This window comes from Clupea harengus, unplaced genomic scaffold (assembly GCF_900700415.2).
Source record: "Clupea harengus unplaced genomic scaffold, Ch_v2.0.2, whole genome shotgun sequence".
NCBI lineage: Eukaryota > Metazoa > Chordata > Actinopteri > Clupeiformes > Clupeidae > Clupea > Clupea harengus.
In genome coordinates this window covers 258-24,997 of record NW_024880358.1, presented here as the reverse complement: position 1 = coordinate 24,997, position 24,740 = coordinate 258, and the positions used below count along the sequence as shown (strand labels likewise).

The 24,740-nt window shown below is 39.3% G+C and overlaps 2 protein-coding genes across 2 annotated transcripts; both read right to left on the bottom strand.

Moving 5' to 3' along the window:
* Positions 1-6,907: 6,907 nt before the first annotated feature.
* On the bottom strand, positions 6,908-9,921 carry hoxc10a (homeobox C10a). Its single transcript, XM_042706704.1, has 2 exons — positions 9,088-9,921; positions 6,908-7,247 (listed from the first exon to the last, which is right to left on the bottom strand). The coding sequence occupies exons 1-2, from the start codon at positions 9,824-9,826 to the stop codon at positions 6,973-6,975; spliced, it is 1,014 nt and encodes a 337-aa protein (XP_042562638.1). The 5' UTR covers positions 9,827-9,921; the 3' UTR covers positions 6,908-6,972.
* Positions 9,922-15,850: 5,929 nt separating this feature from the next.
* Positions 15,851-19,112, bottom strand: LOC122131975 (homeobox protein Hox-C11a). Its single transcript, XM_042706703.1, has 2 exons — positions 18,238-19,112; positions 15,851-16,916 (listed from the first exon to the last, which is right to left on the bottom strand). Exons 1-2 carry the CDS (start codon positions 18,920-18,922, stop codon positions 16,684-16,686), a joined length of 918 nt encoding a protein of 305 aa, XP_042562637.1. The 5' UTR covers positions 18,923-19,112; the 3' UTR covers positions 15,851-16,683.
* Positions 19,113-24,740: the final 5,628 nt, after the last annotated feature.

Genomic DNA, 24,740 nt, shown 5'->3' with positions numbered 1-24,740 from the left:
TATCACGTGCAGATAAACGTGAAGCTCAATACTTTTTTTAATTGGTCGACTGACCTACGCTTACAAAAAGTGTCTGCCCTCCTCAGCAGACAGACAACGGGTGTTGAGTTCGTGGTCTGCAATTCGAGGATATGATATTGACGCTTGGCATTGTATAAACCAGTGAATATCTGTCTGCTGTCATTGTCAGCGTTAGGCCCAATATCGAGACGTCCACATGAGGTCAGGCTTTCCCCCCCAAACCTCTCCTCAAAAGCAATCCCCATTTAAACACATTCGTACTTAAAATCATTTATTAGTCTCATTCATCTTTCTTTTTTTTTTTGCTGCATCTATATTAATATTATTATTGTTGTTATTATTATTAGTAGTAGGCCTACTGGCAGTAGCAATAGTACCCTTGGCTAGACGCATGAAATAGGTTTGTTTTGCCTATACCAATACTCCTGATCCTTCTGATTTGATGTTGATATGGATTAGGAATTGTGTTGAGCGATTCTCTGATTTTTTCTTGTTTAATTTATATAGATATATTTGGCGGGAATTCTAAAAAGACTACATTTGCAATGTCATAGTACATGTGAAGCTGATCCACAGAATGCACGTATTTCTAAATTGTATGTATTCAATGCACGTACAGCGTAGGCTACATGGAAAACGCACGTATGTACGTTGTAGTTTATTTGCCCACATATTAAAATTTGCTTGTTTGTTTGTTTGTTTGTTTGTTTGTTTCAGAGCAACGTAGGCCCTATGTCACATTCCCTTGATCTCAAATACTTGTGCAACTGATATGACGAAAAACCATAATTAGCACCAGTGCCTATTTCCATTTGTCTAGACCTAACAGCAGCTGCCAGAAACCTGGATATGGAAGTTTTCTTTTGCACCTCGATTTTCTTTCTTTCTTTCTTTATCGTTTTATATTTATTTATAATTTAATTTAGCCTATTTGTGTAATCTCTGAAACATTAAAATGACCAGTTGTTTAAAAGGTTAGTATAAATCATTCAATAATAATTTAACCTGTTTTGTCTGTCCTGTTGTTTACAAGTAGACACCATCATAACCACACCCACGTATTAAATATGGTAAGGCCTATTATAGCTCAATTTGCATAAAATATATGGGAATGTTGTCCTATTGTTACGTTGATGACACTCCTTCAGCAGTCTAATTCAATTCTACATTCTTAATAGCGGGTCATCTATTTAAATTGTGTGACACACAAAAAGTTCTTTGCCGCATTTTTTTCATCCACTGATTTCATCATATTTTGATGATAAATAATACAAATTAAAGCTCAGTTGTCTTTGTTTTACAACCAAATGAAAATCTGACTAGCATAAATCACACAAAACCTATAGGCTATTTATCCAGTTTGTGCACACAAAATAAAACATAATATTGCATCATTAGCATTTAAAGACACTAGACGATCTTAAATTAAAATTTGAAATAGTCTGCTCATTTCAGAGTGGCTTTAACTTTACGGGCTATACGAAATGAAAGAGCAGTCTCTGAGTGGCATACTGAACAGTGATCCATGGGCGTGGTGCAGTCCGAATCACATAATATGTAAGTAGCATTCCTAGTCTAAATACAGTATAGGGACAGTTTTCTGCAATTGTAGTAATACAGGGATGACCAAAGTAGCAGCCCGTGGTGTCTAGTGGTTGTCATGGGTTTTGATTAATTTCTCTCCCCTTGAAAATGCGGTAGGCCTCTCCTCCCGGAAACTACTAAAAAAAGATCATCAGTAGACCTCCTGAAATAGTGCATCAGTATTTGCTCTAGCATGTCACATTTTTATACTTAAGATGGTCTTTTTAAGTGTGTAGCAAGTCGTGCGATTTGATTCTGTGGTCTGGACGGCATGTTTTCAATCAAGGGTTATCTATTTGGCTGGTGATGTTTTGCACTCAGCGCACGAACTGGAGAAGCTACGCTTCCCTCATCAGTGTAGCTCCTCGGGCAATACAGCAGCACATACAACCTGATCGCAATGTTTCTTGGCACTGAGATAACTGTCTTCATCTCTTCATAGAGAGATGTGTGTGTAATTATGCAGGATTCAAATATGTACATGTACTGCACCTACCAAAATGTGATTGACGAGGAATAATTGTAGTGCTTACATACGGGGTCATTATTTCTTTTTTCTTTTTGCTATGACAAGTCAAAGAGTTTTGCCTCATCCAAAAATAATTAGCGAATTGGGTAAGGATCTGGGGAGGGTTTCCAAGTAACAGTGTCTCTCAGCGTTTTACGAAAGGTATACCTGGAGTTGTTTACGGGCAGGTATACCTTGAGTTGTTTATGTCTGAAGAGTTCCCTAAGAGAAATCTTCCTACGGATACCTCAAGAGGATGAATCCATGTTTCTGGAATCGATTATTATGGATTTGAGCATGCGTGAGATGAGTATGAAGAGCGTGACTCAGATTGGGGTGCAGGTGATCATTATTAGAAAAGAACATAAACAAGAAATATGCTACTATGCAAGTTTGAAATAATAAAGTTCAGGCTGTTGGGCGGCTAGATGATACTCATGGATTTGTATAAAAAAAATAACGGCGAATTAATGTATACCGATATTTTTATTTTTATTCTAATGAAGCATAACATGTAATGCAACACATATCTTGATCTTACTTCACAGTAAGTGCATACGTCCAGACCCTAACACAACATTTGTTTTATCTGAAAACTATGTTAAGGTATAGCTAAGACCAACCTTACGAAATTATCTATTACAGAAGGTATACCTTAGCAAAGGACTTTCTGGGAAACACCTCGAAACGTTAAAATACAGGTATGACTTACCATAGCCTTAAGAAATCTTCGGGAAACGCAACCCAGGCCAATATGTATAAAGTTTGATATGTGCACATAGCCCACTTCTCAATTGGTCTATTCAATAAAAGATTGACAACTAAAATAGACAGAAAAAAAAACTATTAACACGATGTAAGCCTATATTTTAACCCACTGAATATATTTGTACAAATAAAGCTGCATCAGCAACTACTTTTGTCATTTAATGTAATCAATTGTTGTGAACTACTATGCGTCTGATGTAGCATTTCCGGCAATGTTAACGGAGAGTGCTGTGATATATGTAATACAATGAAGAAGTGTGTACTATATGTGCGTGTCTTTTCATTTTGTAATTATACATGTATACACAAACGATCTTATTTGCTTATGATCACCAATATAGGCTACACACCCTAAACTTCACTAAAACTGCCGTTTGTTACACACCAAGGTTTGTTACACGCTCAAAGTTGCGCCTACAAATGCAGGTAATATGTATTAGTTGGGAATTATTTTTGACTCCCAATCCAAATGCATGACCACATCTCAGATAAGCACCACTACAAGAGTTTGTGATGAGATCTGTATTTTGTGATGAGATCTGTATTTTGTGATGAGATCTGTATTGTATTATCTGGTGTATTATGCAGCCTGTCCACGAACGAACATGTCACTCCACTATACTATTTCAGTTTTAAGTATGTTTATATTCTATGGCAACATTTTCCCCGAAACAGGCCTGAGTTCTTCAAAACATTGAAAACCCAGGACCGTAGAACAGCAAGACTTTGGCAACACTACAACCTGAACAGTAAGATAGGACAGTCTTGATAAATCGACTTAAACAAATTAATCATTTGTATCCATTTCTGAACTCCTTAGAGGATGACTTCTGCGCATCAGTATCCATTTGGGACTTTTTCTCACAAGTTACAAGTCGGCCTTCACACCAACAGTCCTCTGACTCGTGTGTGTGTGTATGTATGTATATGATAAATATATAAAAAGATATTATCACCCTGTTACAATCTGAAAACCATGCTGGCTTTTAATATTTCTCTCTTTCTTTGTCGCACTCTCTCGGCTGAAATCTACATTAGGATAACCTACTGCCGTATGGCTAGTGACCAGTCTTTCCGACCAATATTATACCATTATAATTCTACACAGAGACCATGGACAACACTGTCTGTATAGCGTCTGCTCAAAGTAGGCCTGCACATCCCGACCTGCACTAAATTGCAGTCTATTCTTCGCAAATTGCCGCTGTATCCGCAGTGGAGGTATCCGTGTCCTGTGGGGGCTATCTCACGTGCTGTAAACTCTTTGTGGCTGACGCATTCCAAAGGAGAAGTCATTCACTCAGCTGAATGAAAATGACTTTGGATTCCAGACTGTCTCCTAACTTCTCAAACAGCTGAGCTGAGGGGAAGGGGGGAGGAGGTGTTGGGACAACAAGAAAGTATTTCCAGCACAATGCCACGCAAGACACTTGACTGACCCAGGGATCAAATAAAAATGACTTCTAATGTCTTCAAATTAAATATTGTAAATAAATGAAGGACTGCATGCAAATTTAGAGGACGTGTCATGTATCATGAGATGCTACACATTTTGGCAAGTTTGGGTTTCGCCTAAGTTTAATCTACAATTCAGAAACACCCTACAACTTTCATTTGTTATAGTTCAGACTGGATATTATTTACTTATTTAGATAGACCTTCTCGACAACAGTTAATACAAAGAGCCACATGAAATGCTTTGTAATATGTTGTTATATATATTCGTATTCAAAAACATTTGCCAGCGTTTTTATCAGCGTTACAAACTCAAATAATGTGCGCGCTCACATACACACACACAAACACATACCAGTATCAACAGTCACCAACATCAACAAGCTAAGATATCCACTTAAAATAAACCAGAAAAAATCAATACACAACCATAGCGTAAGAGGTACATGTAAGGTTATGTATCAAGTCCGTATCTCACTAACCGTGACCGGTCTTCACACGACTGTTGATTCACTCGGCTTCAGGTATATCCAAGTACTTTCTTTCAGTATCATCAATTTGGAGTAAAATTACATTGCATTTGCTGTTCCTGTTGACATCTATCTATCTAACTATGCATGACATGTCAGAACATCGACTTCTATGATCCAACTTTCAACCAAAATAGAGGCCCAAGTGTTTCGTGCGGTCGAAGTTTATCCCTGAATGTTTACAACCCATTCTTCCCCTGAGAACATTACTTGATTTTACAACCAGCCACATAAATGAGACCAAAGCTGGGAAGAGAGCCTGTCGCGGCTGTAACTGTGCAGTTCATTTACAAAGCCATTTGCGAGGATTTCAGTGGTGTAATTTAACGGCAATTGTCGCCCTTGATGAAGACGAACTGACGTAATCAAGGCAGTTTCTTGTTGCCGAGCCAGGATGCCAATCCCAACAACATGAAACTACCTAAACCACGCATCAGCTGTGCGTAACTTGTAATCCAGTGGGGAGGACAAACAACAAACGCACCAGAAACAAGTAAGAATCAGAATAAACCTTACGGTTTGATGATATAGCTGGCTGCTTAGTAGGTGAATTATAGTTTTCATTAAACACTTGGCTTAATTCCTATCTGTCATAATTCAGACGTGACGTGAGATTTTGTTGTCTGCTTCCAAACACTATAGGTAACCAGCAAACAGACCAACAAAATAATCTAGTTATCATGGTGGAGTGTCCAACCTGTCAAAATCCTTTGGAATGAAGATTATTTGAAATGTATGTCTGCTAAAATGACAAAACCAGACAGTTTGTAGATTGGACGTTGACGTGAAACTAATCAAAACAAGAATTACAGCCTGTGTGTCTTAAATGCACGAAGAAGTATTCCAAAATTGTCAGATATCAACACTAGGGGTGCGCAGTAACCACCCCATCGGCTACATATGCAAAGGAAATTGGGCAAGGTTACAACCAAAACACTGCACCAATGAAATCAGGACTCAGTTAAACCTGTTTGGAAACAGCTGCCACGGCATCTCATGTCTTCGCGACAGCGTCAGAGTAAATAATGACATACTGTGTCCTACCTTACGAATCGCCGAAGACAGTGTATTGCGTTGTCCATCTTGTCAACATACTTATTTTCTTGGAGTCTTTTCTTGCATTAGCCATCCATCTTAGGTCATTGATGTAAAAGTGTTCCATTATTCCCACTATGTGGCTGCTAGCTCCTTAAGGCGATGAGTTCGCAGACCGCTTCGGAGAATCCAGCACATCGCAGTCTCGGCTATGTGGATTAAGCCCTCCTCCACTCACCTTTTAATGCATCTTTACTGCAGCAGCACATTATATTTGCAGATCATAAAATCCACCCCCAGCGCTTTGCAGGACTGTCCTGACATTACAATTTTATGACCTTGACTTACTGTGGTCACCTGGATAATATTTAAATCAACGTTATGATCTCCCACTTATATTAGAGAACTGACACACTCCCCCTTCTTTCTTCTTCACTCTCTCCTTGCACCTCTTTCTCTGTCTAAAGTGATGTCAGAAACGACAACCAGGGGAAGGAGATCAAGGCAGTTTTTGCATTATATTGGCCAACCCCTAGTTTATTATTATGTTCCTTTAAAAGGAATCATATTATCTTTTCGTCACCAAATGATAAATGCAATAAGAATAAAACAATGTACATGCAGAATACATCGTGCAAACTGTATGCGACACTGACAACAAATAAGCTTTCAAAATACATTAGATCAAGATGTTGAGGGCATCTTATACTATAAAAGCGTTAAATTTACTTTCTCGGCCCAATCAGTATTCATACCGCGGTTGCTATTTACATTACGAGGTCAAAGCCAAGCTTTGTACAGGACCATGTAAAACTGATATTCACTGTAAAGGTCTCTTTAGAAAACAGAATTGTATTTGCATCATCTGCATAATAGTCTCTCAATCTCTGGTCATAATCCACATGCTCGAACGCGCGCACATGTGTGTGTGTGTGTGTGTGTGTGTGTGTGTGTGTGTGTGTGTTTGAGAGAGAGAGAGAGAGAGAGAGAGAGAGAGAGAGAGAGAGAGAGAGAGAGAGAGAGAGAGAGAGAGTGTGTGTGTGTGTGTGTGTGTGGCGCAGGTACATCTATTTAATGGAAATTATAGCATGTTAGCTCACGAACTCTGCTTTCCCTATTTAGCTTCTTCAGCTTCATCCTCCGATTTTGGAACCATATCTTGACCTGTCTATCAGTAAGGTTGATACTCTTGCTGATCTCCAGGCGGCGCTCACGAGTCAAGTACATGTTGAACAAGAACTCCTTCTCAAGCTCGAGTGTCTGGTACTTTGTATATGGGCATCTCTTCTTCCGTCCACTTTTTGCCTTGAGCCAATTCACAGTTGTCTTCTCCAATCGCTCCTCATCTGTAGGAAAACAGATATACACACCAAATTATGTTAGCCCCATCCACTGTTTTTTCTATTATTTTTTTTAAATAAGATTTGTTTCAATTCAGTGTATGTTAAACCAGCATTGGTTTTAACTCTACAGAAGTACTGTTTCTGCTCCTTTAGATTCAGTGGCTAAACACTTGGACCCAACTTCTAATATTTTGCAGGCCGCATACAGTCTGCGCAGAGTGCAACGGGGTATTTTCCGTAACTATTTACCGTATTCATCATACAAGCTATTTCCTTTTCAATGTAAGCATTGCAGTTAAGTAATGAAATTACTTTAGTCTACGTATAAATGACATAACACAAATACAAGTGTAACAGAACAGAACGTATTTTTCATGCATGTATCGCGAAGTATTAGCAGCACTGCAAAAATCGTTATCAATCAATGCAGGCCTACTCGACTTACTTGCGTGAACACAACCCAATTCTAGAATTGTATTGTATGAGGTCAAATTCAGTTTATGTTCACTGGTGAAAATGGTTGGAAATGTATGATAAATATCATTATATGCAGGTATTTATCCGTTTTTAAAAGCGCAGGGTTTTATTAGCACAGATGAGCGCCCGAATAGCCAAAACTGAAAGAAACAATACGACACGAAAATAGCCTTGCATACTCATCTAACAAGATGGGGCTTTGAAATGGTACTTCTGTAACATAGCTCTCCAGCTTTTAGCCTTTCAATAGACTTTCAGTTAAACGAAAAAAAAAGAAATGTTTTCACGTTCAGCACATTCATATTTGCTCAAATTAGGTTAATCTGGATATAAAAAAATACTGTTAGCATCTTTTACTCGTTCATAAACATATTTATAAACATATACATTCACTATTAAAACAATTAAATCAAATATAAAAGGGAATCGTGTATGAGTAATAGGATAGAAGGAGGACATATCATGTCGAATAAGTGGTCAAAAAAAAAGAGACTAAAATAAAACAATTTATTTGGAGCAACATTAAGCCAAGTGATCTAATAAATTAGCTTATATTAAGGAAATTATTTATAAGTACAAACATATTTGAGTTTCAGAATTTGATGAAAATAAATATAGGTCTAATACAACAGTATTATATACGTATACGCCAGTGCAACAGCTAAACGTGTGTTATTTGCTTAGCACGATATTGTATGTGAATGGTCTATGTTTGCGCGTAATATTGTGCATGAAATCCTCACCCTTATGACTGCCATGGGTATAGTGGCACGAGACTATGTTTTGTGTCTATTCAAATGGTCCAGCGAGTACGTGTGCCCTGCCAGTGTGGCTGAGCGCGCGCTTGGGTTATATTGGGCAGGTGGGAGAGTGTTTATTTCAATAGTAAGTGTCTCCCTGTCTTTATGGAAAGGTGTTAATATAGTGGATGCCGTAAACACATATCCATTCTCCAAGTAATTGACACTATATGAGTCTAGCTGTCACTGTAAAAACGTGATACAAAATATTTCAGCCGGCTTGTCATATCTGGGGTAATCATATAGTGATCCATTTACTTTGAGATTTTACTGCTGCTGATATATATGATTAGAATACTTGTTTTACACTCCAATGTTAACAGTATATGTTCCTGCGGATTTTTTGTTTGAAATAATGTGCGCACGTCTGTACATGTGTGGTGTGGTTTATTTAGTTTTTTGTGTCATGGAGTGGGGAAGGCATGTGTGTGTGTGTGTGTGTGTGTGTGTGTGTGTGTGTGCGTGTGTTTATATATATATATATTGGAGAGAGAGATAGACGATGCGTGTTGGTCAATCCATCTAGGGAGAATGACTTTGTGTAATTAAGGGTTTTAAAGATTCACCTTTCAGTTCATTTTCTGACTCATCTGTACCGCTGTCGGTCTTCGGGCCATTCTCCTCTTTGCTAGGTTGCCCTTGGTTGGTATCATGCTCCTCAGCTTTCATTTCACCATCAGCAGTGCCCTGCTTGGAATCGCTTCTTTTGACAGGCTCATCTGAACATGGGGTCTCAACAGGCGATGTTATTCTGGGCACAGAGGAAAAATCTGTTCCAAACCCACCGCCTTGTTGCCCTCCCTGGGTAGAATATACTTGGCCTCCGCGGAAATAGTCGTGCGCCACGACCGTGCTTTGATCCGCCTGCCTGGCATTGTCTCCCAGTCGTATATACGTAGACGATACGTTTGAGTCTTTAGATGTATCCGTACCAGCCTGAAAAAGAGAAGGAATTTCTTCTTCTTTGACATTACTTGTAGTGAAGGAACAAGGATGCAAAGACTGGGCAACAGGTTGCCCATTCCTATAAGTTTTTGCACCCGTTCCCCAGGCGTCCCGCTGCGACAGGTAATGCGAGTGGTTGTAAGCGCTCAAGGAGAGACTGGTTGGCGGAAGCTCATCCCGTTTCGATAGAGGTGCGCTCAGAATACCATAATTTCGCATCATCGAACAGCCATAGTCTGCAGTCGTTTGCAAATACATCCCAGAGTTGGCGGAGTATCCCTCGCCTCTGTATGGAGATGAACCCCCGACCAACGAATCCATTAGAAACGATCCAGCTGCCACGTTGTTCGGACATGTCATTTTGGAATGTAAAAGACTAGCCTACCCTTTTGTTTTCCAGCAGTTTCGCTTTTTCCGAGAAGGAAAAGGACAGTAGGACGCTGACATCTTTTGGGGGGGCAAAAATATCAGCAACATAATTAAAGATGTCAGAGAACCTTGTCATGTGATTTTCAGACCAATGAGCTTCTGGAAGTGGCCTTGATGCTCCAGACTGGGCTTACGTCAGCGGGGTCAAGTTGTTAAGCTCACGAGACGTAAGATGGAGCAATGGCGCCATCTAGCCAACATCTTTGTGTAACGACACACTAAGTCAAGGGAACAAAGAGCATTGAACCAGGCGTTCTAATGCGGGACTGAGGCGCCTGTGGTAGACCCTTACTGAAGAGAAACGTAAAGAAGGCTACTAGCCCCCCACCCCCAAAAAGCGTGAGCCTACGTTGTTAAAGAAGACTGTAAAGTGATGGCCGATATAAATGTTTACAACTTGGAGAACTCTGTTAGATCGTATCCAGGGATCCAGCGGAACTGACGAGGCTCAGTAGATGCATGGGCAAAGAATAAGGGTGAGGTATGTTCGAATGATATAATATTAACATGCCTATACACTAAGTTAAGTTTTAGAAGTTAATTTTATTGTTTTGAAGGGCTTTTAAAAATGTGCAGCCCGATATTAATCGAATGAGGAGGCCCATGCGAGTTTGTTGTTGATCACGTTGTTGTGGAGACTGTAACGGTAGTCTAAACTTAGCCTACAATATGTCCATGTGCTACCTTTCGTTGTTCGTTCTGTGAATTGTTTCCATAGAAAACACGGTCGACGAGTTGAGAGGTTTTTAAAAAGTTCCCAAGGTGTAAGAGAATATAGATTGTTTTGATAGACTTTTAATTCAATTGTGTTCTTAACATGAAGTAAACCTGTACGCGCGTAGGCTATACATTGCTTTTGTGTTCTGCTTTCCTTTTAGCCTATTCTACAGCATTTGGAGCCCAAATCTACTATCTTACCACTTCACAAGCTAATCATTCATTTAGTACAGACGTCCTTCAGCAACCTGTATAATTTGATTATTAGAGTTTTAATTATTTTGTCTGTTATGTCGAGGCCTATATACACATAGTTCCAGCCTATGTAATATCAGTAAAATCATGCAAAAAAGATTGAATTCGAAGAAAACCACAGCCAGAATTATCCAAAGGATAACCCTATAGGCTAACTCAGTAATTTTATTTTTATGCTACATAATTTGATAAAAAGCGACCTGACAGTTATCGGATCCGTTCGTTTAATTTTGACCTTCTTGCGCTGATGTCTTCACATTTTGCGCATACATTTCACACGGGCTAAACTACAGCTACTGTATTATTATTCTCATATTATTATTAACTAAGAGGAAATGGCGTCGACTGATAATATCTTAACCGTGCTATATTTGCTTTTCTGTACAAATATAAGATACTCATTGATGATGTGTTTGAACGTCAAGGGAAGTCAACTGTGTCAGAAATTTGTAGCAGTGTTTATAAGGTGTTTTTTACCGGGGCTTTTGAATCCATTTTAATGTAAGAATACCAAAAATGTTAGCACAATTATATTGTATAAAATGATACCAGATTTCTACGTGGTTGAATGAAAAGCTGTTAGGTTTCGGTCGTGTGAATATTATTACATATTAGAAGAATATATACTAGCCTACATATGCGTCCCGCCTTGCAACTCCTTGAAGTCCAGATGTCTACGTCTTATCCATGTATGCTTTTTCACTGCTTAAAAAAAGTAATGTGTTCTTCCTAAAAAAGCTATTACCTAGGACCTTACCAACATTTAAATTAGGTATTTGTATATGTCTTCTGGGTATAGCAGTAATGGAGGATTTGTTTTGAAGGCCTTGTCCGTGGCTTTATCTTTCAAGAGCGCAGACTGAAAGGTCACTGCCAATGACCCTCCGAGGATTTTATTGCATCGATGTGATTGGTCCCTTCGTCTGTCTGTCAAATGCTTGAGGCTACTTTTCCCCCTGTGCCAATGTGGGGGGGGGGGGGACAGTAGGCTATGTCTATTTAGAGAGAAAGGCTTGTCCGTAACATTTTTTTTAACCAGTGGCCACTTTTTTGAGTCATTAGACTAACTAACAATGTATTTTATATTTGAATGTGTCTTTTTCACAGTAGCAAGTCTTCCAAAGGAGCACTGCCGATGGGGCAGATTATCCGTGTTTACACTGGTAAAATATCACGGCTCTTCCATCATTTATTGTTTTAATGAGTTGTGAAAGTAACTAATGTTTTGTCAAAATATTTTCCTGTGCATCTGTCTTTTTTTCTGTCATGTTCGTGGAAATGTTTATAATAAACTCGCTTAAGTGTATTTGTGATTATAATGTTTATATTCCGTTGAGCAAAAACAACAATCCATTCAAAATCAGGTTTGTCTGAACACTCCAGTACCCCAATGTTAATGGCATTTTTTGGTATATTACCTGAGGAATCTTTTCGAGGAATTTTCGAGTACCGGTTATCATCTGCATCAGTGTGTGTGTGTGTGTGTGTGTGTGTGTCCGCAGCAGTTTTGTTATTGGTTGATGACAGACATAGGCTACCATTTGAGCAGACAGTTTTCCATTATTATTATCACAGTTTAAATTGTTGTAACCATAACGTGTTCATGTGAAACAACAAATGTTATTTAATCAATCAAATAAATAAAGCTTTATATGTAACTATGGTGTGGTATGCGTAGTGTATTTAAACGTTTAAGCTACTATTGATGTGTAATGGTCAAAGTTTTGATAAATATGAACAATCTTGGTGTGTAAAAATCTAACACCATATGTGTGTTTTTAAAATAATTTTACACTACGTAAATATGATTCATCCTTCATTTTGGAGCTGTAATCTGTATTTAATGCAGCAGGTGATCACCTGATATGTTAAAATTAATTTGATCTGTATATGAAGTGGTTACTTTTTAACACCTCAAAGAAAAAAAATTGAAAAACAGCAACAACAGCAGAATCCTAAAACATTATGAGACTAGATAGGGACACGTAATGCACAATAATGTGTGCACAAAAGCAGACATGAGGTTTCGTTTTTTTCTGCGAACTGACCGACGGTCTTGATCTTATAGAAGACCCGCCTGAATCCAACACAACGCCAAACTACCACATCACTCAGGTACGTATACTACATTTGTTTTGCTCAGAACCAGGGCGGGCTGGACCTGCAAATGCATCGCAAGCACCATGAAATATCTCTCCAATTTAAAGTAACGAGGTTCAGCTCTTTTCCCTTCACTAAACAGCCGTCCACCCACGGCGCTATACGAAATTTATAGCTGCGGCATGTAACGTCTTAAAGACAATTATAAATCAGAGAGTGGTAATCGAGAAGCACATCAGCATTATATTAAATTTTAATATCACGAAAGACCACCGAAATGACTAGCCTATAGAACACCACCCAGGAGGTTATTTACAACTTTTCATCACTTACATGAGAGAGGAAGTCACTACAGGACCCCTACAGTAATCTGAAATCTCACAAAGAAATTGAAATGCAACGAAGTGATCTACTGGGCTATGGGCACACCTGCAGAGCATTATTTAACTAAGACTACCATTTTAGGGAGAAGACTAATCAAAAACGAGGTCTCCAATGGTTTTAATTTCTATTATCCATTTTACAGGTTTTCTCATAATTACAGAGAAGTAAAAAGATGTCTCAGTTTATGTTTAGTAATGATTCCATTTCAGATTTCCACTTGCATCACTGTCACAAATACGGTTACAAAAATAGGAAGCATCCTCAATCATCAGCATCGTTTATATTTTCAAAACACATGTGGTTTTTTTTCATAATTGCTTTTCCAGTGCTACAATCGGAGACAAATCGGAATATCATATAGCTTAATCATCTAAGTTGTCTTCCAGGCCAGTCTGATGTTAATGTTTCTTAAGGGCCCCGCCATTTTCTTTCCCGTGTGCCAAGAGCGCACCCGGATGATTCTTGCTTGGCTCCAGTATTCCGTTTAGATCACTCCACCAAGAGTCTCGGAAACATTGCCAAAGCGAATGAAATAGTCAACATCTTCCACAGCCATTTGAACGTTACATTTTGCCTCGATCATGTTTACCGATCAAATTTACATTTTGTATTTGTGAAGATAGTTCACAAGAGTACGACCACGCTATTTTCCGTAAAAAAAAAAGAGCCACATTTCGCTTGGTTTACTGCTAAGAATTTCAGCAAGACAACCCCAAAACTTAATTTGTTGGACATGCATAATTTTAGACAGGCAGTGTGCAATGGCGACGATACAGAGACAGTGGAATTGGATAGATTAACACGTCACAGAGCCAGGGCCAAGGTTGGTGGGTGTGGCAACCGCATGGAGTCTTCCCTAGCCTTGATCCCTGGCTGAGATTGTCCTTCCCCCTCTACAACCGCAAACCTATATCTCCGTCTGTTATTTTGAACAAACCAAAGAGTGATTCTCTCTCTCCCTCCCTCTTTCCTTTCTCTCTCTCTCTCTCTCTCTCTCTCACTCACACACACATACACACACACACACACCAACAAAAGAAAGAGTAAGGAAGTAGAAGCAATTCCAACACACGAAAGTTATTAGTATACTGGGTTGTGTTAATTTCCAGGTTTCCTACCTCTGTATATATCGCTCCTGGTGGATATGTCAAACTCACACTCGAAATTAAACAAGATAATATACAGAATAAGAACCAATCACACACACACACACACACACACGCAAACACACTCACAGGCCATCTTAATTTCACCAAAATCTGAATGTACGAACTTTGAAGAAACACCCAAAGCGTTGAACCTAAATGTGAACCTAAAACTGCTCATGCGTGAAAATATTACATTTTACAAGGACAATAAAGCGTATTTACTGGGCCCGCATAAGCTGGCAGAGTTACCTGCTGTAGCTTAATTGTAAGGGTCAAAGTTGGTTCTCTCTACACATTCCTTTTTCAGTTTTGTCCTCCTCCACACATTTCCTGGCAAAGGGGGCTCATTCATTCCACTTTATTGCAATGGGTTAAAGGTGAAGGCCTTGACATTATTGAAGTTCAAAGACAACTTTTTAATTATATTTTTTAACTTAATACACACGTGTGGAACTCACACACGTGCAAACCCTAGCATACACACATGCCCGGCTGAATGCACACCAAAACTCTGGGGGCTGTGGCATAATTACTCATGGGCATATTGCAGGCGTACATATGTGTACACCCACAGGCACAAACACACACTTGCACTTCAGTGTCGGAGCAGACAGGCGAGCAAACACAAGTACACACATGCGCGCCCGCGAGGTACACACATGTACACACACGGTATCCACATCAAATATAGCCGACTGACGTCACAAAGTAAAACCATCAAACCGTTGGACATAATTCAAATGAAGCTTGCATGTAAATGTACGGTGCCAGGGGCATAGTGGAGAAAGGACCAGGGATTCTCACGTATTCTGTGTTGAGAAGGATTTTTAAACGTTTTGCTTCTCCCCGAACAGCCAGTCTAACTTGTTTGCTATTTACTGCGGAAGTCAACGCCATTCCCTTCGAACAGACGGTGCAATTAAGGGAAAAAATAGCCATTTAGTGCCTCTGTCTTTATGGTGGTGTCTAGACTGCAAGAGTGGCGATTCCATTTAGTGAGCACTAAAGGACGTTGTCATTTCCCTCTGTCTTTCCCCCGCCGTGATTTTTGACTGCAATTTCAATGTCGTCGCCCTGTGTATCTCTCTGTGTGCAGGCCTTCAAAAGGTGCAAGGCCTACCCACCATCGCGCTTACGCAAGCTAACATTATTTCTGATATGAACACGCCCTCAGTTTCCCGCCTCCCTTCTCAAAGCTTCATGAATACAATCATGTATTTTTCATACAGCAGGAATGAAAAGAATAAACCATGAAAAACTACGAGTGATTTTAATGTTATTTTGAGCATGGATGTAAAACACTTTCATGAGGCCCGTGTGTGTGTGTGTGTGTGTGTGCGTGTTATACATGCACCTATACAGCATGGGGTTTAAAAAAAAACTCACCATACATTACTTTACCAATATTTTGGTTTATTCCTCAATATTTCTGACAGATATAGTACACAAGCCAAATGTAATCTTTCTCTCCGACCGCATAACAAGAAAACATCAAGCACAAAGCAAATAATTTAGAAACGAAATTTAAAGCTCTTGTGTTTGCCTCGGCAATATAAAGAAAATAGCAGCAGCGAGAAAGAAAAAAGAAATTCGAAATAAATTTATATTTACAGTCACGAATGCACTTTGCATAGTCTCTGTACAAAGGAAACATTATTACAGATTGTACACGTCACAGTTCTCGATGGCTAAAATGTAAAAAATTTGCATTTTTGTGGAAAGATTCAAGTCCGAAGTCCGAATCGAGTATCTGCGATTATGTTACATATATACAATGACCACGTACAAATAAAAATTAACGGTTGTCCAATATTCCACAACCTAAAAGACAGTTTCGTAGCATATAGATATCTAACATATTATGTGTGTAATGCACAATAAAACAAAGATTTTAGAGGAGTGGGGATTTACACGTGACATGAGTAGGCTAGACAATAATGAAACATAAAGTTCTATTTTACAGCAAACAGCAAATCATTTAAAATGCACTTACAATGCAATCACGAACAACTATTCTGTTATGCTACTGACAAATAAATGCACTCGATTGCTGTTGCTACGAACAACACCATTGTAAATGGTGACTTAAACTGATTTTCGGGCTGTTCATGATGTGAAAAGGCCTAATCATGTCCCACAGTAACAATACATGTAACGAACATTGACACACAGCGAAATGTTCTTTTATAACAAGGGATTTCCAGAGAAGTACTGCAAACGATCTCTGCTTAGTTTCTTTTCTTTCATTCTCCGATTCTGGAACCAGATTTTGACTTGTCTATCTGTGAGATTTAACATCCTGGATAGCTGAAGCCGTTTCTCCTTGTTGATATAAACGTTAAAGAAAAACTCTCGCTCCAGTTCTCGTATTTGAAACTTTGAGTATGGGCATCTTTTCTTCCTTGTGCGTGGGGTACCTTGAAACAAAGGAACAAGGGTGTAAATTAACATATTGAGTCTTCATACACATCAAGACAAATACTAGACCAGCACAAATAACACATTTCAGAATACGTGAAGTTTGCACTCATAACATTGCCGTACATCTACTTGTCTAATACCAATTCCATCTTGATGGACTACACCCAGGTGTCTGCTGTTGAAAAGCTAAATATCATTTTTGGAAGAAGGCAAAGTTGTCTGAATGGCTAAGAGTTTGCATAGTAATATGCAGTGATTACAGGGAATGATAACAATTCTAAACGTTTAGTGGCCCAATGCAGGTATGCAGGCTAACAATTCCATTACTAAACTGATTTTGAATGGCTTCAGACAACTCCAGTTTGTGTCATATCGATCAATCGTCACCTTTAACATTTTATGTGACATATTAAACCAGTGAAAATTGAAAATGGAAATGGAAAGGAGTTAAGGAATCGGTGCATTCATTCAAAAACAGGGGTCAATCTTTTCAGAACTAAGATCTTCTCCATATGGACCTTGGAAATCCTTTTTTTTTTAGCATTCCTACAAAACCTAAACCTATTACATAGGCTACATTCTAGAATATTTTGGTTGGAATTTAGCAGATGCATAGACTACTCATGTGAATGGTTAAAACTCTGACTGACAAAGAATAGTCATTACTTGCTGTCTGAAGACCAAACACCTCGTGTTGATTTTGGACGCAAGAACAGCATAAACATTAGGCTCTACGTGGAAATGCCTCGGCATTATGGGCGGCTATGTCTTTAGATAGGTAACCAGTTTCACAGATAGAAACCAGGGGCTCTAACGTATTATAGGATTTGATGCAACACTGAGAGGTGTATAGGCTATTTGGTAGGCTATATGACAGTTTTTTGCTAGCTATAGCACGGCACCTCACAGACATCTCAAGTCTTTTGACTATATAAGGGATTTGCTAGTTTACATGCAAGCTGCTAAAAGAACATTCACAGGACGCCAAAAGCACTGTTCTGGCCAATTGGTTTTTACTCATGACAGCCCAACGAGAAAATCCGTTAAAACGCCCAATGCAAGTTCATGATCAAAGTTAGCATTTGTCACAATAGCGCGCTCTTAAAATTTCACAGACTCTAGGATAGCAGCGTCTGTGCATAACATCCCCTTTTTTCAAAGTGCTTTCCCATCGTAAAAATTCTTCTCATTGGAAGAAAGAGCTTTGTAGGTTATAATAAAATCCTTTGAATGCTTATAAAACTTCACATAAAATCTGACCGACAAAACACCGGGCTAGTCCCTTAACCTTTCCCCATTTACAGCTTCGGTACCTACTCGAGTGGCTGTTCTTGCTGGCGTTGCCGTCCTTAGTAGCTGAAGAGGTACATGAGCTCGAATTTGTATGTTCCTCTCCATCGTTAGGGTCCTTTTTCTGCTCATGAGAACCTGAAACAGCGCTGGGCTGCTGGGGCGCCGAGTCCACTTTACTCGGTTCAGCTTTTTGTAAACAACTGTCAGACTGATTGTCCGCTCCACTATATGCCGTCTCGAAAAAACGGTCAAAGCCTTGCGGAAGAACGCTGTTTTTCCCCACTCCAGAGTAGAACCCGGAGGCAGGGTGGTTGGAGTTAGGGTGGTGTTGGTGGTGGCTATACACACTCTCGTTTTTCATGAGCATTTCTGTCATGGTGGATGACGGAAGACAGTCTCTGTGCACCAAATCCTCTCCTGAATAGCACGATGCATAGTTGCTTCTGTGGTGCCATTTGCTGGAAGGGTCCAGTCCATAAGAAACCTCACGTACCGGTTGTACTTGAGACAGATTCGTGGAATAAGGGTAGGTGATTTGCCGCGAAGGGGCCTGTGGAAGGAACGAAGAGACGGCAGAAAATTCGGGGACATAGTATGTGCAGCTTGGGAGGTAGATGTTGGAGGCGCAGCCCGTTCTGTCCCCAAAGTCGGATGTCCGGTCTTTGCGCGTCTGGGAGCAGAAGTTGCCCAGATTCACCGAGTTAAACATCTTTCCCTCGTACTCGGTACTATAGATAGATGTTTTGGATTCGAGCTGCAGAAGGAGAAAATTTGGGAAGGCGAGATGACGCGCAATCCGTCTAAGTCGCCCCGAGACACGTGATCGAAAGTAGATATTGTCATATATCAATTTGGAACACTTGGATGCGTAGGAGTGGTTCTCTTAGGTAAGATCTAGGAGGTTCAAACGATTAATTTTCAAAACACTGCGGGAGCACTACGAAAATGAGTAACAGATTTCGAATTGTTGTTTCAATCCTTTTTATGGGGAAGCTGTTTTTAAGTACAGGAATGTGTTAGTGTGTGTAGGCTAAGTTGCAGTGATTATATGAATTAAGAGGTAAGACTTTTTATTTTCACTCCTGTGAAAAGACAAAGCAATAGTTTAATGCGTGTTAGAAGAGTTGGAGATTTAAACAGGAATATGGTGATGTTATTGACATCAATGCAGGAAACACAGTAGCTACTGCTATTTCCTATTTCCTATAATATGGCAATGGACTTGAAATAGCCGACGTATCCTTGGAACAGTGACATGTAGATCAGAGCTTTTTGAGGAGAATGTCAAGATAGTTCCTTTACAGCTACAGTAAATGTTTTTTACTACATTTATGTAACGTTTTAAAGGATTGCACTTGGACAACTGTCAAAAATAGAGCTCCACCCCATATCGATCAAGTTGAGACAATGTGAATGATACTGAAGTAGCTTACACAGATAAATACATGTATATATTCACAAAGTTGCACCAAATACGCCACAATGAGTAAGGGCCCACAATATTGGCCTAAAGCATTATAGGAAGTTCGACAGATAGACTGGATGATCAATGAAATAGTCGGTGGTGATTTTAATATTATAAATGACGTGATTTTGCTATGCTAGAGGTGTCATACTTAGTACTGTTGACGTACTGTTAACATAACTTTTTACATGACTCCTGTGTACCTTTCACAGAGATTAGTCGGGCCCTCAGTAGAAAAAGCACAGGGAGATGTAGAACTTGAATTTGACCACTATCATCCTCATAAAATCCTCGTTTTGCCTCAAAACTTTTGTTTTTAACTTTTCCCCTGAGTTTAACCTCTGTGTTATACAAATTGCTGAAACAGATTCTCAAAATAAAGTTATCGCGCGACATGATTGACTTGTGCCTTCTTTTGTAATCAAGAATGTCTTCATTCCTTTCGCTTGTTGTCTTTGTTGTTACAAAACCGCATTTTAAGGCTTTTTTAAAGCTCAAAGTCTGAACGGATATTGCATATGGATTATCATGGGCCATATAGATAATCTTTTCCTCATATTCACACTGGCCTATAACTGATAGGCTCGCAATTCGAACCGGAGAATAACTACACTGAAACTTGCCACTGCCCGTGGTTAGAAGCACGCTTTGAATACAAAACGCTCTTTTATCTGACTGTGATTATGACATTATTTTAAAATAAGCACACCTTACACGCTTACTCTGTCCGATACAGGCCGTGGGATGGACACTTGCATGATAATAGGCTACGCTTTAGGCATACTATAATGTTTCGACATCTTTATCGAGTGGTACATTTTTAATTCCACTATATTGGTCTGTTATTGAGGCACAGTTTCAACTAATATTTAAAAAGCCCAAACTAATACCAGCCATTTCTAATGAAACTGGTTATATGTAATGTGGTTCTGTCATTAGGGAATGTGTGATGGCGAATCAACAAATCAACCCACCATTTTCTTATCTTGTACGCATTGGATTTAGTTATCAGAAAACACGGGTTTGTCGATGTATTTTTTGGAGTGTTTTATGAAGTTTTTTTTGTGAGCATGCGCACGGATTAAGGCTACAGCAGAAAAACCTGTATGATTTCAACTAAACTGTCAGGTTGAAATTGTTGACTAGACTTCTGTGTTTTAAAGGGGGTTTGTGGCAATGACATTACTTTGTTTACAGCTCTTTTTAGATAAAAGGTTGACGTGCAAGATGCCTACAACCAAGTACAAAGAAAACAGACAGCTGTCCAGACACAGCACTTGAATTTGACCACTAAAATCCTCCCTGCGTCCACCATAAAAGCGCGAATGGCCGGAGAAAAACTAAACCCTTTGTTGTACAAACAACAAAGACAAAAAAGAGAGGGAACTGAGCAAAAAGTAATTCAATAAAGAAATAGGCACACCTGCAAATACACTCAGATATGGTCAGAAATAGAGATTGAGTTTGGCCTACAAAACAGCTCCCCAACATGTACACGTATACAATCGACAAAAACAGAAACACACTATGCAAATTGTATATTTCATTGAGAAATGAATGGTCTAATTTGAATAATCTGTAAACTGCATGTACATTAATACGCAAATAAATAACAGGATATTAAGCAAATGGCAAGGCGACTCGCTTTTGCAATCCTGAACGTGGACTACCCTAGCACAAGTGCTAAGGTATGTGGATGTCGACTCGTTTATTTGTGTCTATTTGCGCATAGGAAGTTCTTACAGTATGTATTTCTACTGGTAGCACGATAAACCGAAATGTTACATGACATTACATGATTTTGGTGATATCCATGAAAGACAACAGTCAGAGTAATTGAACTGACACATTCTTTCATCTGTATTTTCTTAAAAAGTCTCAGTAAGTGTAGGTATTTCTACTGATTTAAATACAGTTTTGCATTTTCTCTTTGATAACCTTCGAATAAATAAATGTACAAAGGTAGAATGTTGCTTCAAATACAGACTGTTGCTCATCGGATCATGGAAAGAGCAGAAATGGAATACAGACTCCATGCAACCCCTAATGCCTTATTTTCTAACAGGGTTTTGTACATTTTGGGAAGGGGTTAATGTCAGTTAAGTGACAGCGATCTACTCGCAGTAGGACCCTGAGGCTGAACCGTGGCGCGTCTTTTCTCTAAATAAGCACTATTTCTCATGCAAACGGCTGATCTAACGCATCACGAACATAATTTGGTTACTTCGAGTATTTTGTACTGTGAGGAGCTAAATTTAGGGGCTCCAAACTTGATAGGGCCAAAAATCACTGAGGTTTTTGGAGTCCTGAGAGCCACAGAAGGGAGAGGTGTTGTAAATATTTGCCATTCTCTGCTTACAAGCACTACTGTTGGGGGAGAAGGACCTTTACGACACTGTCTGCGGAATCTAAGCAATGTATTGCAGCCTAGGTCCATAATTACAACCTTAAATCTGTTGTTCACTGTTGTTTAGAAGAATACAGTTTGCTTTAATACCACCGCCTTTCAACACGCGAAGTAAACGCATCAAGTAAAAGGTCGCTCGATCAGACCTCATGGTGACCAATCGATTGGCGTTCTTTTGGATAGGTCAGGCACACAAGCTCTCTGTAAAACTTTGACCATTCCGAAATGAACATGCCGCTTTCGTAATTGTACAGGAATCTTACAATCCTTTCCAAAGCTTATCCAGAAGAAGTAAGACTATGCGCCACTGTCGAGCTATTCAGTGGCGTCCCGTTTCGAATCGGCCAGAAACCACGGCTAAATATGGGGAGCGTGCGTAATAACATTACTGTCCCCTCATGGCCTAGATAAATTTAATTGGATGTAAGTAGGGCTGTTAAACTCGCTTGTATGAGCTGTGAACAGTCTCGAGGAACAACAAAAATGGCCCTAGTTTTTACTGAGGTCTCGGAGAGTGCACCTATCCGTGGAGTGTTGGCAAGGGGACCGGCACCATATGAAATCCCATTAACTTTGTGGGGCTACACAAGTCTCATGTGCACATTATCTAGTCACAATACATTCTGATCAAGGACCTTATTCAGTTTTAAAAGGATGGTCACAAGGAATCGTTAAGCACTTGTCCATAGCTGCCAAGAGGAAATAGAAGCACTGGCAACCCCATGTGCACTTACTGCTGAGTTTCTTGCCATGAAGAATGCTTTTGGAAAATAAGAAATGCACGTGGATGGAGACTAATACAAATGTCCAGGACGCACTTGTCAATCTAAAGCACATAAAGACATTAATATGGTGCACCGCAGCCACCACTGGTACTCCGGAAAATGTACGTTTGGTCTTTCTAGTTTTCGGGCGCTCCGATTTGTCAATTAACTATTTTATCTCAATTGGTTAGTTATTCTACATGATCAGGATTGAAATAATTGGCGCATGGAACTCAATGAGTGGCTAACGAATCAATGTCTAAATCTAATCAACATGATTGTGGTGTAAATGTCGAGGGAAAAACAACAATTTGTGATTTTAACATAATATCGTCCATTCGGTTGTTTTCCGGCCTATGTGGGCCCCATGCTCTATGCTTGCTCAAAAGTCTTCAATTCGTTTTGGCCTATCTAGCTGTAAAGTTGTATGCATACCATCGATTATATCCGAAATAAACACTGTACAACTCTTTCGGTTTTCCCAATTCCATTTCGTTCCCCTTTTTTTCTGTTTGTCGAATATATCGGCAAATATTTTCCACTGACCATCAGTCGAAAACAGTCTTATAAAGAAATGCGGGTGCACTCTAATATGTTGTTAATTGTTGCAGTCCCTATAGTGTCGCTAATGTTATGTATCTATACGTAAAAATTGGAGTATAGTCTCAGAAGAAACACGGTGTGACTTTACATTGTAGACAACTGATGGTCAGACCATTACATAAAAGACGAACGCTCGTTGGTCGTTTATTTAGAATAATCTTAGCCGTCTAAAGAGGCTATATTACATGCGTTGGCTGTTAAATGCTTCAGATTGAGAAGACTGTACAAATCACGAATGAATATGACAAGTGAATGTTTAAAAAAAATGTAGTGCATTTGGTGTTTTTTATATTATCCTTGATATTATTTTTCACTTTCTATAACCAAACAAACACTAAGCTATATTTCCATAAGCTCCCCTCGCAAATGAAACAATCATACACAGTGCCTTCATATATTGGGGTACCATTGCCTCGATATCGTCATGGACAATTTGAGAGCTGTTTAAATCGCCGTAAGCACCCACTTTTTCAGCACTGAAGTTCAGTATCTGATGCAACCTTTGGCCTATATTATACTTCAGAATGCGACATTCACATGGAGAAATACACAGAGAAATGTTTAATTTTTTCGTGGCTGTCACGCTAAATTTATCAAGGGGAGATACGGCCAACTGAACCAGTACAGTGTCTCTCCTGTACAATCTCGTTTCTCTTGCTGCTTTCGATAATATTTGTGTTCCTAGCAGAGGAGAGCTCCTACCCCTAAGGAGCGATGTGGTTTTCAAAGTGTCTATCCATGCTTGGAGCGTGGATGTAGACTATCCACATGTGAAACAGAGCAGTACTTGGGGTCTGCGCTTCATTCGACAGAAATACGCAGTATATCAGTTTGTTTCAGCAAGGCCTGGCTCTTGCTGCTGCGCGCAAACACTGCGCAACACCTTGTTGAGTGACAAAATAATCCGCCTCAATAGTCTATACTCTATAGCATAACAGCATACCTACCAAAATACACGATGAGTATGGAATGAATGGCATTTTATTGTTAAAAGCAAACATTTTTAAATGAATTTCAATATTTTGTAACGGGAGTTAACAAAACTTAGCCCAGGAAGATTTCCACTGTCCTTAGAAGACCTGCTTGAGTTCGTGCATAACCAAAATGTGACTACATTCTTGGCTCCACTCAAATGCACACCAAATATATCAAATAAATAAATAAACAGTCCACATTTTGGGTTAACTTCAACTTAATTATGTCATTGAACAGGGCTGTGGATAGATGGGTTCAATATGTCCAGAAACTCTTATGTGCTCCATCAACTGAAAACTGCGTGGAATATAAA